Here is a 17107-nt window from a genome sequence, read left to right as displayed (position 1 = left end):
AGCAAAATGTTTTTCATGGGGATTATCCTGCCATTGTTATTCTTCTTATTCTACATTACAGACTTCAGCGTCATGGTGTAGTTTATGCGATAAAATATCTCGAGCTTATTTGCTTGGTCTCACATCTTTACATGTTTGGAAAGCCTTTTCTCCTTTTAAATAAACACAAGTCATCATGCTGCTTCTTCTGGCTGTTCTAACAATATTATATTGTATATATTGCACAATAATATTCACTGATTTACATATTTCCAAGCTGATAACTCACATAAAAGTGAAACATGGGCAGCACAGCACAATCCAGAGCACAGTAAATTAAAGGGCCGAGGCACAGAAGGAGCAGAACAGTTCAAATTATTTATTTGAAGTACAAATATGATGATACCAAGGGAGGTCAAGGGGCAATTAAATTTGTTGCAGCATTTTAAATTAGTTGCCCTAACAAGAGACACAGAGCCAAAGAGCGTAAAGTGAAGCTGTCTGTGTTCACAGCTGCTGGAGCCGAGTTTCTCCCTGTTGAAGCAGAGGAACAGAGCATTTATCATCGACTTATAAACATCATAAAAATCTAATTGGTTGCTTAGTAAAAACAAATATTACCATAATAAAAAAAATATACGATCACAAACACTTCGTTGGATAAATAAAACAGACTTATTATGTATGCAGGAGGTTAGTAAAGGAGGTTTTATCACCATCATTTTTTTCTAAGAACACACCTCTTAGCTCCAGCAGCACATCTCCTTCATATCGAGCTAGTCCAACGGCATGTCTCTGCTCGGTGTCCAGCTCTGTCCACTGCTCCTCAGTGACGGCCCACGCCTGCTCCGCACTCAGCCACGACAACTGAACTGCACTGAACACCACCTGCCAGACACACATCCAACACAAATACTAAATAACTCCTACAGGACACTTTGTTATTTGAAGGCAGGCACTCTGGGAGAAGAGACAATTTCCTTTTTGTCATAGTATTTTATTTTGACTTTGACACATTTAGAAAATTCACATATTTACTATAAAAATTTGGAAATGTATGTTTATTTCTCTTTTTTTCAGTTGATTAAAGCTGAATGTAGATTCCTGTTTCAGTTTATTGAGTTAAATAATTTGTGATTTACAGAGAAATTTGGCAGAAGTTACATTTCATATAGTATGTCATGAAAATGTCCCACTTTATGTATTTTATTCCTATTAAACATCTCTATAAATTACCAGCTGTTATTGTGCAGAAAAAAATGTGTAAAATTTGGTAGCTACCTACAAATTATACAATTTTCAAAAGTTAGTTTACATATTTTCTTAGAAAACTGCCGCAAACTTGCTACAAGAAGCCAATTTCATGGTAAACAAAAAAGTAAGATATCTCATCTTAGTTGTAGTAATAGGCCTTTTCACAACAGATATTATGACTTGTCATAGTATGGTATGCGCAGCTGTTATAAATAACTTTAACGATGATTCTGCTCTATTTAAATGTCCTTGTAAGCCATGACAGCGTGACAGTGAGCCGGCATGCTCAATACCAGGACCCTGAAACTGAAGCAGCTAAATGGAATTCAGCCATCATTAATTTTATCATTTACACCTGTTCTTAAGAGGCCTGCTGATTGAGTTTTCCTCCATCCTGAACTGTATTGCAGTTAATCTCTGCTTCCTACAAACATTTTATGAGACTATAGCCGTGTTAATATATGGTACCACCTCGGCTTGACTCCACTCGACTCTACTCGCTTTTGGTTCCAGGTACTTTTCTGGATTTTGTTCTCCATTGCAGATAGTAACGCCTCAATGTAGCCAGATGTCATATCGACACCGCGTGACACTGCTGTGATGTCATCTCCAATGCGACACACACACAGGAACAATGAAGGATATCGAAGGGATGGTGTTCTTGATTCTCATTACTTGGCTGTTTATCACAGCAGGAAAAGACAAATTAAGTTTCAGAAGAGGCTGAAGGCAGCAAGTCAAAAGACTGCTGAAAAGAAACAGGACAGTTTTGTGTTTCGAGTAGTCCAGTAATTTAAAAACATCTCAGCAGCTATGGTAGCTTAGCTATTTAAAAATGGCACATTTGTGCTGGATGTCCCATGTCACGCAAGTGATGATTCTAATAACGATTCTCTCTGACCAATCAGTGCTCTGCAGTCTTTCACGTCCCTTTTAGTATCGGTGCTTAGAACCTCGACAGAGGTGATACAAAAAAGATACAAGGTACTAGCCACAACTTTTGCCCATGGAAAACTGAAAAAGAACGCTTTTGAGCTTTTTGAGTCGAGTTGAGTCAAGCCATACCATGCAGTGGAAAAGCAGAATTTAATTGCTATAGAAACACAATAATTGAGTAAATAGCCCTGAAATTATAGGTGAAACTCACCGCCATCTTTGTCGGTGGGATCAGGGCGATAGTTTCAGGGGTGATTCCCTCCACTTGTTCTTGCACCAGAGCTGACAGCACTATGTCCTCCAGGCCCGCTGGAGAAGTTTCACAAACATCGTAGTCAGATAATTAATGTTTCTCATATCAAAGTTTTCCTAAACTTTTCCTGTTTCACTCTCAGGTCTATACCCCTGGGGAGATTTCTTAATTGTACCGATCCATCCAAAAGCTGTCATTTCCTTCTCCTACCCTCCTCACTCTTTGAAAAAACAATAAAAAAAAAAAGCTGATCACACAAAAAGTTTGTACCCCCAGGCATATTATGTTCCACGGTACCTGCCAATGTCCCAATTTCAGTAAAAACTTCTGGTCCCCAAGCACTGACTGGACCAAAGGCCTCAGGTCTGGACAAACGGCTTGTCAATGCCTCCATCTGCTGTTCTGTGCATGGCAAGGACATCTCCCGCAGGAACAGGACAGCCATACTGCAGTTTCAGAAAAAAAGATTGAGGACTTTATCCTCCACTGAGGATATGCAAAATGTTTTCAGCAGGTTTGTGTGGCTAAGAAATGTGCACCAGCCTTCTGTTAGCATCTGTTTGCAGGTGTATGTGATAGCAATTAATTTCTAAAACAACACAGTAATCATTCTGTAATACCATAGGAAGAAGTTTTATTACTGTTTCTAGAAGTACTAAAAAGTGCTGAATGTCAGACCTTTTTTATAGTTTTTATAGCCACTTTTGTAAGTGTTGTTACACTGGAGCAGGATGGATAATCATACATTGGGTATTTGACTGACCTGAGGTTGTAAGGGTTTAGTCTTTTGATCTCTGAGGGATACAGACCACAGATCAGATGGCAAAATGTTGCCAGATCAACAACTGATAACTGCTCTACTTTCAGTTTGCGCTTCCGCATTACTCCTAAAATCACTGCTCTCATCTGAAAAGTCAAAGAGGAACATTAAAGACATATTAATAGACATATTAAACTCTTCAGGTTTCTCTCTTTGACTTCAAGCTTCAAACTTCAAGTTTACCTTTTTAGGGCTCCAGTCTGTCAGTGTCCCCAGATGTGCCAACACACCCAGGTCAGTGAAAGTGATATCATGCAGCTCTCTGTCTCCAATCTCAGTCACCACTGAGCCCAGAGCCAGCACCTGATCTGCTTTCAGCTCTCTCACTGGACTGAAGGACTGGATTGGATGAAGAACCAGAATATGCTTCAACCATGATATTAGAACATAACTCAACTTTAAATTGGACAGAACTCCTTTATCACAGGTCAGAATTTAAGGAAACCTGAAGGGATGATGCATGTAGTTACTGACTGAATGAGAGGACATGTTGTATTCCTCCCAGTGTGGAGGAGAACAATGTGTTTATGCCTTAAGTGTGTCAATAACATCAGACAAATTTAAAAAAATCTAGAGCTAAAAGTCTCTCAACATCCTGTGGTCTTTTGCAGGCAAAGTTTTACAGACCTGCCTGAGTTTCACCCACAGTGCCCGGCGCTGCTCAGAGCTCAGTGAAGCATCCTGACCAAAATCTTCTACACACAGTTTCAGGTCCTCCTGTGACATGCGGCTTAGCTGAGTGGACGTCCACGCTGAAGGGAACGTCCCTCTGATGTCAGCACAGCTTGGAACCGGCACTACTTGAAAAGACATCAGTGGATTCAGAGCATGATACAAACAAAATCTTACACAAATAAACAATTCATACTGACATTTTTGGTGCAATTATGACCAAATGTCTCTGGTAGGACTACAACACATCAGCTGACCTATTTTTCAGTATGTACATTTAATTACACAAAGTTTAGTATTACATGAGCACTGAAAATGAAAAGACTGAACTTTTTGCCCTCCTGCTCCGCGCTTTGACAATCCCTCGCATGAGACTCTGAGTCTGCTGACTCTGGCGATGTTGGTCCATACACCGGGTCTTACAGACTCCCCCCACCACACTGTCCTCCCAGAGCTTTTGAGCCACCAGGACCTGCTCCACTGTGTCTTTATTTAACACAGTCTAAACAGGGAGAAACTCATATTATATACTCATCTTAGAAAAAAAGTTAAAGTAAAATGGAAAACATTTTTAGCCTGAATTGATGCTGTTGGGTGCTTACCAGGGGGATGGAGTGCATCTGCTTTGTTGACAGAGAAAACACCAGCCTGCCCAAGTGTTCAACATCTCCAACTTGCCATTTGGACGGCTCCCTAGCAAACAAGCACACACATCTTACCATTACTGCTGCTTTCAGTCAAGTCCATTTTTATTTGAATAAACCAAAATCACAAATCATAAATTTATCACATGGGGCTTTAATTTAATCAATGTCTAAGAGTCAGACTGCAAATGCAATGCTGGAATTTTCCGATTATGCATTTTATGTATTTTAGACTGTATAGAAAACTACTATTATTCTACTATAATACAGTAACAGCAATTATAAATCATGATTTTCTCCCTGGAATCAAAATTTAAATTTCTAAAACATTAACTCACAAGCCACCTTCAGCTTGCAGCCAGTAATTCAACATCTGTTGTTTTATTTTACTTTCATTTTAAACATTTGTTTTTAGAAAGAAGGCCAATATGGACGATAGTAAAATCGTAAGTCTGAAATATCAGAAAATTGCAAATTTACTATTATAATCCTATCTGAGGTTGTTTATAGTTGGAAATGTGTCACCATTGGACAACTTTTTTTAATAATGGTTATACATTTTTTAAATGAACCTCTTGACATATTAGTGACCCAGGTTTCATATCCAGGACAGCTGATAAGACTCCTCCTTTACCCCAACAGGTCTTTCTGAGTGAGCAGGGTGCTGATATCTCTCAGAGCCTCTTTAGGAAGGCAGAAGCTCCTCATCTCCTCCAGCCGCAGAGCCAGAGCACCTCTATCCACCAGAGCCAGACTGTCCTGGTCCAAGAAAGGCAGTAAAGGCCCCAAGAGGTCCAGAGTGTTTCCATCAATCCTCCCCTCGGCCTGAGAAGAGCTCTGTAGAGCACCACATACAGTACAAAAAGCAAGTCCCCTTATTGTCAATCATTAATTTTAGGGCAAAGACTTGGTTTAAAGTTAATGTAAATTCAGGGTTAGTTTAAGTTTAGCGTTAGATTCAGTTTAGGTTAAGGCAAGTAGTGATTATGGTTAGGTTTAGGGTAAGTCTTAGGAAATTAAGCCTATGTAAATACCCCAAAAGTGACTTAGACGAAGTGTGTGTGTGTGTATGTGTGTGTGTGTGTGTGTGTGTGTGTGTGTGCATGTCTGACAAGCCAGAACCAACAAATGTGGTTCACTCTGTCCGTCCCATTAATGTGTTTACAAATCAAACACATGACTCACCACCACTGACGCAAGCCCTAATTTAATTCAACCAGAAATAGTATCTCTGAGTTTCAGTTTGCCCTGAATGTTCATCATTTTAATTACCCTGAGGTTCATTTAGGATCTCTACTTAATGATCTAACTTAATGATGTTTATAAATTACCTACAACAACTAGTTTGAGATCATACTTATCATCTTTACATCCAGAAATGTGTCAAGTGTTCATCATGTAACGATATACAGTAAATATAAAATAAATGATAGCTTATGATGTTGTATTACCAGTTCAGTTATGACCTTCTCCGCTAAATTTGTCTGCTTGTAATGTGGCAGTCTGAGGAAATCAGCAAAATGTGCCTGGATGTGGTCCAGAATATCTCTGAGGGATGTGTTAGAGAGGTTCTCTATCATCGTCACTCTGGAAAAAAACAGAGCAGAGATATAAATATAGTTAATATTGGATTAACTGTGAAATATTTATATAAAGAGCAATTTACATGTTAATAAGGAGATACTTGCGGTAATGTTGCAGCAAACCAAGGGCTCAAAGCGTCAAGGTCAAGTTCAGGTTGTTTCCTCAGTTCCTCCGTGATACATTTTCGCTGGTAACACAGCCAAAACACATCTGAACTTGTTAGTATTATGGAAACATTTATGTACATGTAACCCTGGAATATAATAAGCAAAACAGTCTAATGAGTCGAGGCTGCGTAACAGAGTTTAGGGGTGAGGAAGTGTGTGTTCCTCACCAGAGCGGGCCTCATGCCTCCAGGCAGCACGCTGACGAACTGAAGCAGCTCTGCAAAATCTGTGTCATTGCTCCAACGCCTCAATAAGTCACAACTCATCCCACCAGCGATATGACCCAGGTCTCTACAAGTGAAAGAGAAGTCATCATTTAAATTGTTTATTGAGTGATTACTTAACCTGAAAATGACAGTGACTGCGTCTATTTATTTTGAGTTTTCAATTCCATTCGCAGGAAGGATGACATTGATTAAAAGCATACATCTGAATCTTCTGCTGCAGTATATGTCCAACTTACCTCACCATCTGGCTGGTAATGTTTTTAAAATCGTGGATCCTCTTGAACAGAAGTTGAGCCTGTCCAGAAAGAAGAAGTGTCAGGTGTCCTTCACCTTAAAACTAATAACATTTTAATCAAATAATCTTTACTAATTTGTTGTAATTGAAGCCCCGTCACTGGAAATCATCTAAGTTGAATGTCTCTGCTAATTGCTTAATATTATAAAGACACATAAATTCAACACTAACCACTGAAATATTTAACTTTAGAGTTATTTAAATATAATATTTTAGGTTTAATATACAGTGTCACAATATATTTAAGTACTAAATGAAAATCTTTGTTGATTTGACTCAGGTCTTGTTAGGCCAAGAACAGGTGGTGAAAGCAGGCTAATACACACTTGGCTGTGACAAAGTCCCTTTAAGGTAGCCATTATTAATTTATGCTACACTCCTCCACACCATTGTACTACATCCAAACTAATTAGCTTGATGGCAGCTGATGCGTATGGAGTATTAATGTCCTTAAAGGATCATTTGAAGCATATCCAATGAGTTGCAGATTAATGTGAGTAAAGACTGAAGGTGGTAACATTTTCTTCCTTTTCTAGAACTGGGGACCTGTTGCTGTCATATCAATATAAAGCTAAACAGCTCTCAAAAAAAAGTAAGTTGAAGTAAAATGTGCACCTGCTGTGGCGACCAGTTTATGTCTCGGTACAGGCTTATATCTCTCAGGATGTTTTCTCCGTTTAAGGTCTCTCTCAGCTTCCTCAGAGGGACGAATGGTAAAAGACAGATTACCTGCTGAGTGACATTCTGCAGGTCTCTGTGTAAAGCCTGATGACATATAACAAAAACAGAGACCATTTTTAACCAAAAAGACATTAAATTAAACCTTTCTGGTAACTCTAGAGCTCAATTAGAGCTTCTTACACAGTCTATAATTGAAAACTGGTGATGTTGAATTTATCATCTTCTAAAACCTCTCCTCCTCCATTGTGTCTTCTACTCAATGTGTGACAACTAAATGAGATTCACGGCAACTTATCAAGGACGGATGAACAGATAAGAAAAGTGATAGCCGATGTACTGAAGGCAGACAATAGCACCATCACCTCCTGCATTGCATTGTATAGCATGGCTCTATGGCCAGGCTTAAGCTCAGTTAGCAAGGCTCTCCAACACTGGCAGTGGGCAGTTTCACTGATCTCAGGCCACTGGAGGTCTCTCAGCACAGCAGGGGAGAGACCAGAGTGTAATGGCTTCAGTCTGCACAGTTTTTCCATGGTCAGCTGGCAAGGAGAGGAAAAACACAGTGGTTAGAGTGCAGCTGGCTAGAAGTCAGCAGAAATATTTTGAAGACGTCTACTTACGTTGGTGTCCTTTAAAATCTTGGATAACATTTGAAAAGCCTGAGGAAAGTATTTAAATGAAAATTAAAACTACAGAGTGTTTTTAAAAATTCCAGTATTTGAGGTAAAGGTCACATATTTCATCAATGTTCATGTTCTTCATATCTTTAGAAATTGTTGTCTAGTAATCGTTGGCCTGCAGAAAATATTTCTATCAAGGCTAAATATTCATGATGTATGATGCATTGTAGAGCTCTATGTAGCATCTTTGAGAAAAGACTGATGATGCATTGATTGCCTTGACATTTTTTAATCAAAAGTTTGAACTTTTGACTGGTACTGTACATTTACAGTTACACTTGAAGTCAGTGGACATGTGAAAACAAAAGAAGACTCAAATCTAAATGTTGCAAAATGGTGGAGGAAATTCAATAACTTCACACAAGATAAGAGCATCAGTAATCCACATGTGAAGATAAAAACAAAGGTATGAGGTTGCAATGGACTTTCCTGCTGACCTGTGCTGGAGAAAATCTGTGTAGTCCTGGTTGTGAAAGGACTTCCAGGAGTTGTTGTGAGGGGAGTGACAGCAAGAAGGGAGCCCCTAACTGGGGTAAGAGACCACTGAGGGCAAACAGCTCTGGAGGAGCCATGCTGCTGGCATTCAGGCTCTGAATCGCTGGTATCAACCAAGAGGACAACTATCCAAGAAACACAATTAAACAGAGCTAGTCAGACATAGTCCAGAACAACACAAAAGACTGTAATTGAGGATAATAATGGTATAAAGGATTTTCTGTAGATGTCAGTAAGACCATGTGCCCCTCACCCTGCCAGTGGCACTGATGAAACCCTTGGAAATACACTGAGCCAGCTGCTGCCAAAGAGCAGAGGACAAAGCTGAGTCCTGAAGAACTGAATGCAGCTCAAGTGGATCCAAGTAACATGCAAGGACTCCTAACCTGCAAAAAGACATTATCCTTCACTTTTCCGATCATCAGATCAAAAATTAACTTCAAACATAAATAACTTTTTACAAAAACAAAGTGCTTCATGTAGAAATGAATGACTATTATATTATTTAATTATTTAATGACTTAAATATTGAGCTTAGAGCAGAAATAATAAACCATAAACAATGATAAAGATATAGTGTTAAAAATAGATTAAATAGAATTGATTGATAAAGCACCACGCACCGATACCTTACAAAATCTGCCCTGATTCATCAATACCAACAAATCATCATCTTGGATCTCAAGACATAACCTCTGAGTTCGTAAGGGGTCATGTTAAAGGAGCAACACCTATGTCATGTGTGTTCTTGACAATCAACCTTTAAGTATCTGTTTAAATACAGTACAAAGGTCAAATACAAAGCAACATCCAGACAAGGACTGAAGCTCTGTACCTGTATTATCTAATATTTTGGAAACATATTGGCCTTTCAGTACATCTCACTCATTATAAAAATGGACAAATACGGACTGTGTAAGTCCCACCTCAATATATCATCACCAGTCAGATTTTTCTTCTTGGTGAAAAGTGTCCGAAGCACATGGCGCCCCCTTACACCATCAAGACTGCTGTTGCTTAGCAACTCCATCAGTGGAGTAAGCTTAAGGAAACAACAGAATTCACATCATTCACAAACTATTTGCTGTAAGAATCCCAATCAAAGGTTTTTTTTTAAAGTACCTGAGCACATCTGAAATGTCTGATATCAGCAAAGGAGACTCAATGAAATCGCCTTCTAACCTGTTGTGAAGTCAGCTGCTGAAAATGACTGACTGGGAGGTAAGGTAGAAGTGGGAAGATGGAGCTCAGGAAGTATGGTGGCCATGTAGGGACATCACCCACCACGCTTGACTGCAGGAGTCTCTTCACAAAGGCCTTTTTTTGCAGCGACTTCATCCCCGAGCTGTGGTCACGAATAGCAGTCAGCCTTCAGAGCAACACAGAGGAAGTTAGCATCAGGACATGACTAATTTTAGATTGAATATGATGATATGTCGGGTCAGCAACTTTACACGCTGTCGTTGACTATCAGGGAGGCTGGGAAGCTCATGATGTCAGATACAGACATGAAGGGAATGAACTGAGACAGGTCCACAAACAGTTCTGGGGTCACTCGGGGGAACTTATGAATAAAGGCAGCAGTCATTGTTTCCATGGCCTGCAACTCTTTTTGAGAGGCCTGACAGAGAAAACAAAAGAGCAGGACAGAAATGGATGTGTATTCAAATAAACCCTCTTTGTAATAGTAATATAGTAATATTAAAAATTTGTGTGGGGTAGAAGAATCATAAGAGATCATGTTTTTTAATTTCCTAAATCAAGTAACTAAATAAAAAAGAGGAAGTGTCGCTAACATTATTATTATATTAATTGAAGTGTTATTTAGGGAGTTTTTGAACAAACCTGGCTGGTTTCGACTTGCAGCTGATCCCAACTTTGATGCATATGGGAGAGAAATCTTTTAACTGCGTCCTTTTCAGCAGACATCACGAGAGTGCGAATGCTGTCTCTTGGCATCTGGAGGTACTCCTGGTGACATAAAATGACTCACCTGAATATAAAGTTTAGTGAGCTGATCTGTGGTGGAGAGTTAAGTGTGAATGTGGCTGCACAGCTCAGTACCTGCAACAGAACCCTGAGAGCAGATGAGTTGTCATCCCGCTGAATGAGGTCCCACAAGACAGGCTGACATAACAGCAAAAAACAAGTCAGTCACTCCTTGTTGTGTGTGTGTGAAAGAGTGTTTGTGTATGTATACATGTGTCAGTCAGCTATCTTACACTGAAGCAGCTCAGCAGGTCCTCTTTGAGAGTGGTGTTCTGCTCTCTGCGGAGGAAGACCCCCACAGTGCGAAGGATGCTCATGGAGGCTTCTGGCTGCAGCACGGCCCAGGATGTGTTGTCAAGGAGACTGGAGAGGAGGATGGCCTGACCCAAACCTTGCCTCGCCTCTCTTTCCCCCTCATCCAGACCCGAAGAGAGGCCTACCATGAAGTCCAAGACTCGTAACACATATCCAAGTGCCACTAAAAACCCCTCATGCTCCCCTCCCTCAACCTCACATACACTCAACTTGTGTAAGACCTCTACCAGCAGCGGGGCAGGGTCCACACACAGCTGCGATGTGTCAAACTGATATGGCGCAGGCAGCATGTCAAAAAACCTCTGCAGGAGGCACTTCCTGTCCTCCAGCTCTGCCTGCAGATCAGCACAGAAATCAGCAAATTGGGGCATCGTTCTCAACAGCTGATGGTAGAGTGAGGCGTTTAAACAAATGTACTCTCTCAATCCATGAGTATGCCCACAGAGCTCCAACAGGGTGGAGTTGATGAAATGATGCACAGCCCAATGCCTGTACTGACAAGTATCCTCAATGGTGTTAACCTGGGAGAAGTTGTGTAATTTGGAGCAGTATGCTGCAGTCCAGCTGCCTTCTGGCAAGGACTGGTGTGAGTCTGGAGACTCTCTCCCACACAAAGCTGAGATAAGGGCAGAGTTGTTGGGCAGGAAGCAGTGTCTGAAAGCCTGGGCACTTAGTGACCTGCTGCCTAACTGAGACAGACAGTTCTCATCAAGTCCTGGACTTCCTATTGCCTCACCTGACAGGTGCACACACAACTCGTCTATACTTGTCTGGTTAAAATAATGGTAGTTCTTTGTCACTGCAACCTGCAAATATGAAAGTCAGAATAAATTAAGTACATGAAATACAAAAGAAACAAGCAATGTACAAATATATATATGCAGCATGTCCTCAGATATTCAGCAAAAAGTTTGCAGAAAGCACTATTTAAAGAATAAGGCTGGCAATTTTCTATATTTTTCTTATTGTCAACAAATCCCATGTGCAGAGCCAAACCAACAATGAACTCATCCTATTTACAAGTATTGTGCATCTATCCCTAGTCTGTGCCATAGACCTCTGCTGTTGTACAAAAACTAGTAAAAACAATTCAATGAGCCACATCGCTGCACTGGGTGACATGTTCCTTCACCCCTGAAGTGTATGGGCACAGTGGTTTGTTTAGAAAGGGCTCCAAAGACTAATAATAGCAATCACATTTTCAGTCTCCAGAGAGTAGTTCTGTGTAAGGCAGACCATGCCCATGCATGTGCAGCGGCGCACATGCAGACAGTGCAGAATGCAGACAGTTCGGTTTATAGTGCTTCACTAGCTTGTTGTGCTAGATACCACAACCTTACAAAGTCTAGAGGTTGTGATATGTAGCACAACAAGCGAGCGAAGCTAGCATTGATGTGTTTTTTTTAATAGTTTTTGGACAACAATGGAGGGCTATGGTACAGAAGAATAAGATATATCAGGCTTTGGATACACACACAATACTTGTAAGTAGGATGAGTTCATTGTTGGTTTGGCTCTGCACAAGAAAAATATAGGAAATCGCCAGCCTTATTCATTAAGGCCAACTAATGGCAGGTGTTCAATCATCAAAAAAATTCATCTTCACCTGATGTGCTCTCTGCAGCCAGAAAGAGGAGTTGGCACACACTGTGTTGTTGAATTCATGGGCAAAGAACTCACTGCACACATGAACCCAAAGAAAGTCCTCCTCAGCCGCAGACAGGTACCAAGCTGCATCAGAGCATGTGGCATGCAGGTCGAGCCCCATATCAGCCACTGCAGGGTTAACTGACCCGTTCTCCCCTTCAAACAGTTTACAGTAGAGGAACACAGTGAAGTTGGAGACGCCTGTCAAGCCTGGGATGGATTCATTGCACGCCGCCTCCAGAATTTCTGCAGAGGTGGAGTACTCCATCTGTTTCTGTTGGTCGCTTTCTCTCATTCTCCCTGGTTGTGGCTTGTGGAGCTGGGTGTTGACTGGTGTAGTGGCGAGTTTATGAAGGCGTTTCCGTTTGGAGATTGTTTTGGAGGATGAGGCTGTTCTAGGAGTTGAGTGGGCAGGTGTTTGCTGGGACCTGAGTTCATCTCCTTCAGTGGAGGGGCAGGACAGGAACGGGAGTGTGCTTGGAAGACCCTGAGATCCAACGCCCAAAGCCTGGGAGTTCCATGTCACATTATGTATGATACCCCTACATATACATGGACAGATGTGAATAATGATGGTTTGACTTTGCGAACAATTTACTGCCAAACATGTAAACTGCAATGATCTAGAATGTAATGTTCCTATATCTTACCATAAGATCAGCTGTCTCAGGTCACCTTCAGAGAGACAAATGAAAAGCAAATATAAGCAGTAAATCAAAGTGGATGAGAGGTGGAAAAAGCAATTGGAAGCACCTGCAGTACACAACTATACCTGATGCAACAGTGCTGCTCAGCTAACAAAGCTCAAGATATAATGTTACTGACATCAATGAGAGGATAAAGAGATTAGTCGGGCCACCAACAGATGCTGTCAGTGACCAGGATGATTATAAAGATTTTAAAGCAGTGTCAGTCACTGTCACTTCTCTCCTGCATCTTTCAGGTGAAACCAGGGCCAAGCTTACAGTATGAGGATCTTTACAAAGAATTTGCTTTGTGAATGACATTAAATACAATCTAACCTAATTATGCTTCTTTTTTTGCAGATTGTATGCATGAATGCATTTAACTTCAACATGACTGACAGCACCTGTTGTTCTGTGAGATGAGCCGGAGGGGGCTAAATCTTGAAGGGTGCCACACTTCAGCTTTTTTTCTAATGATAATGAGTTCTTGTGATTGTGCAACAACCGCTGAGCACAGATGCTCCACATACTCACCAACAGTGCATCGTCCCTGCGCGTTGGGCTGTGGCACGTCCACCAGGGTGCTGACATCATCGAGCATGGCCATGGTAACTCGTGACACTTTCTTCCTCAGGTTACTGTAGACAGAACTACCTACTCTATGCAGGAGGCCTCTTCTTAGCCCATCCAAACTTTGCACAAGAGCTAGATTTTTCTGTGCCAAACGGCCTCCTCTCTCACCTCCACCTGAACGTGATAACACTTGAAGGAGTAAGCTTTGCATGGAGTCTGGATCATCCTCTGTGGCCATCATATCTTCCAGAGAGGCATTTCCCAACAACTCGTCCTGCCTCATGGCCTCAGGAGGCAAGCTGAAGGGCTTTAAACGTCCAAATGCACTTGAGCCCCTATTGTGTTCAGCACCTTCCCCTGCTGGATGTAAACTGACCACAGGCTTCCAGTTGCGTGTCTCTAGGAAACGCAACAGCTGCTGAAGCCAGCTGACACTGAAGGCACAGTCACTACGACCCTTCAATGCACAGATGAAGCCCTGCAGGCCTGCACTGGCCTGGCCATAGGTCCCACTGACCAGAGCCTGAAGTGCAGCTTCTAGCACAGCACTCACTGTCTTCCAGTTCTGGGATAAGAAAGTCAAAAGAGGTCTATGGGGCTGACGCTCTGATAAAGAGATCAGACTCTGCAGCAGTCCCAGGAGCCAGTCCCAGTGCGGACTGCCTCTCAGGGACAAAAACCAGTCCTGCACTCTGACACTTGGTCGGGGCGGCACCCTGCCGTCCCACTGGTTCAGCGCAGCACTCCCCTCAGACTGGAGAAAGAAATGCAGCACCTTTTCCCACAGCTGCTCCTCATCTGGCTCCACTGTCGCCTCCTCTAGCTCAGCACCCATCTCCTGGAGGTACAGAGAGATGTTGTAGAGGAAGCCAGAGAGACGATGTCTGTCAATTGGCTTGTTTAGTGAAGGCAGGCTCTTGCTGGGAAGTAGACCGAGTGTTTTTAGGCTCCCCATAATATTTCTCACCCAAGGGTGTACAGGCTGCTCCTTGCTGGTTTCTGGAGGAGTATTCTGAGGACTCCAACCACCTCCTTTGCTCCATTTTGAAATGAGCTCCTTAAAAATGGCATCTCTTTGGTCCTGTTTACCTCCTACTGAGAGAGTCCCATTAAAGACCGCTAGTGTAAGAATTATTTAATGAACACATGTAGTAATAAAACACATAAATAATGTGCTTAATGATGCATTTTGGCGGTGCACTCACCTGTCTTCTCAGAGGATCCTTGTCCCAGTAAAAGAGCACAAACTATGATGCTTGTGAATCTAAGAGTGGTCATCTCTGGCCCTTTCTCTGCCATCTTCATCTCATGCCAGCATGCACAGTGACACAGTGGTGTCACATCCTCCTCTTCAGGGTTTTTTTTCCCTATTTATTTTTTTTAAAAACGTTTTAACTCTTTGCCTTTTTTAATTTTCAGTGATGGGATGGACCCAAGGAGAAACATATCTCACTGGAGAGGGAAATTAATTAAACCTTAATGACTGGCTACCACATCATCTTACCAACTTCACTGCATAGTTAATAAAACAAGCACCAGTAATGTACTTAACTTATAAAAAACTATAAGATGATTATAGGAAGGTCAGACTGTGATGCTGAAATGGAGTAGGAAGAATGAAAAGATGTTTAATGTGAGGAAAGACATTTATAATCCATAAAAACACAGTTCTGATTCTTACAGAGATCACAGGTTCACATTAACAGTCAAGAATACATTTGTTTCAGTTCATTTGTTTGTTTAAAACATTTTTATGTACATTTTACATGTCATTGATCAATTGCAATAATGGAAATAAAAGAGGAAAAAACTATTTTTAGAAACTCACCAACAGTTACAATCCATTCATTTCTGTGCGAATCCTTTCAAGTTTTTGCCAGCATCTCTAACTAGGAGGTAACAACATACTCGGAGCTGACCTCTTTCTGAGAGGCACTCTCTGTTTCACCATCACTCCGACTTTCTCTACCTTCCACTCTCTCCTTCTGCACCCCTCCCACCTGTGTCTTCTTTCTCCCTCTGTGCTTTTAGCTGTTTGGGGCACTTGCTATGTTGTCTCTGGGTTTAGAGTTGACGCTTGGCTTCATATTTCATGAGATATCTTGCAGTGCTCAAGTATGTTAGTTGACTATTTTCTATCACAGTAAAAAGGAAAGCACAGTATGGTTAGACTTGGGTGTATATGCATCTTTAAAATGGCAAGGGCTGATCAGGACATGTCACTCAGCCCTTTAATTTTATTTGGATGTATAACAATATATTGTTTTTGTTTTCCCAGTTCAGTATTTTGGACTTTCATGAGGTTACAAGAAGGTCACAGCACTCAGCTAGGTGCTCAAACAAGGTGAAAATCTGGATCATGTTAATCACACCCAGGATATCCCATTCTCTAACTGTCCGATGTCTCCCACTGACTAATTCTCTATTGAGCCGTCTCTCAGCTGGAACTCATCTTGTGACTTTGGGTTTGTTTGGGGGTGTAGTCTTACAGACTGGGTCAAGCCAGCAGGACTGTGCAGGCTGTCACTGTTTAGACACATTTATCCTTCGGTCAGGCAGCCTTACAATTGAGCCCTGTGCAAGGGCACAGCAGCAGGCTCCCCAGAGTCAGACCACTGTCTGCAGGCCCTGAAACCCTAGAGGGCTGAGTGAAAGGACCACCTCCTTTCTCCACTTGCTTTAGCTGTATGATACTGTGGCCTGCACAGGGACAATAACTTCCTCCTGTATTATTGATACCACAGGGAACAGCAATCACTCAGTGCAGCAGGGCTCGATTCACCACAGGAATATTCAATGAGAAACTGGATCCACCCCATACGTTCCTCCTGTCTCTGCTGGAAACTCAGGCATGACAGCAGAGAAATCAGCTGGTGAAACTAGCTGTTGAGATTGGAATACTTGGTTTTATTCCAAGGTTCAGTCTCCTCCCCATCTTACACTGGAAATACAGAAACATAATTACCTGAAAATTAACTCACTAATTTGCCATAAATTAATTGCATTCCAAGTTGGGGATATCAGGTTTTTGTCATGTTTTGTGTCACAAAATGTTGAGAGTGACCTTTAGCTTTCCCAAACATCCAAACGTAAAACAACCATTGCTGTAGTTATGAGACATAATTTAGAGAAACAATTACAACTGAGACTATAAAGGACTATAATTGTTAACAAACTGTCAGCCAGAGGTTTCACCCAATATGCATCACA

The 17107-nt window shown here is 41.5% G+C and overlaps 1 protein-coding gene across 1 annotated transcript; it reads right to left on the bottom strand.

Moving 5' to 3' along the window:
- Nucleotides 1-385: 385 nt before the first annotated feature.
- On the bottom strand, nucleotides 386-15339 carry LOC137189430 (stereocilin). Its single transcript, XM_067599293.1, has 29 exons — nucleotides 15103-15339; nucleotides 13859-14992; nucleotides 13289-13313; nucleotides 12598-13180; nucleotides 10910-11797; nucleotides 10752-10814; nucleotides 10533-10658; nucleotides 10142-10293; nucleotides 9870-10056; nucleotides 9614-9729; nucleotides 8941-9073; nucleotides 8630-8812; nucleotides 8133-8171; nucleotides 7875-8051; nucleotides 7447-7596; nucleotides 6773-6831; nucleotides 6477-6600; nucleotides 6247-6329; nucleotides 6010-6145; nucleotides 5193-5395; nucleotides 4517-4607; nucleotides 4245-4416; nucleotides 3870-4039; nucleotides 3426-3581; nucleotides 3186-3328; nucleotides 2720-2868; nucleotides 2381-2478; nucleotides 720-867; nucleotides 386-513 (listed from the first exon to the last, which is right to left on the bottom strand). The coding sequence occupies exons 1-29, from the start codon at nucleotides 15200-15202 to the stop codon at nucleotides 425-427; spliced, it is 5877 nt and encodes a 1958-aa protein (XP_067455394.1). The 5' UTR covers nucleotides 15203-15339; the 3' UTR covers nucleotides 386-424.
- Nucleotides 15340-17107: the final 1768 nt, after the last annotated feature.

This window comes from Thunnus thynnus, chromosome 1, assembly GCF_963924715.1.
Source record: "Thunnus thynnus chromosome 1, fThuThy2.1, whole genome shotgun sequence".
Lineage (NCBI taxonomy): Eukaryota > Metazoa > Chordata > Actinopteri > Scombriformes > Scombridae > Thunnus > Thunnus thynnus.
Note: the sequence above shows the minus strand (reverse complement) of the source record. Positions and strands in the feature narration are given on the sequence as shown.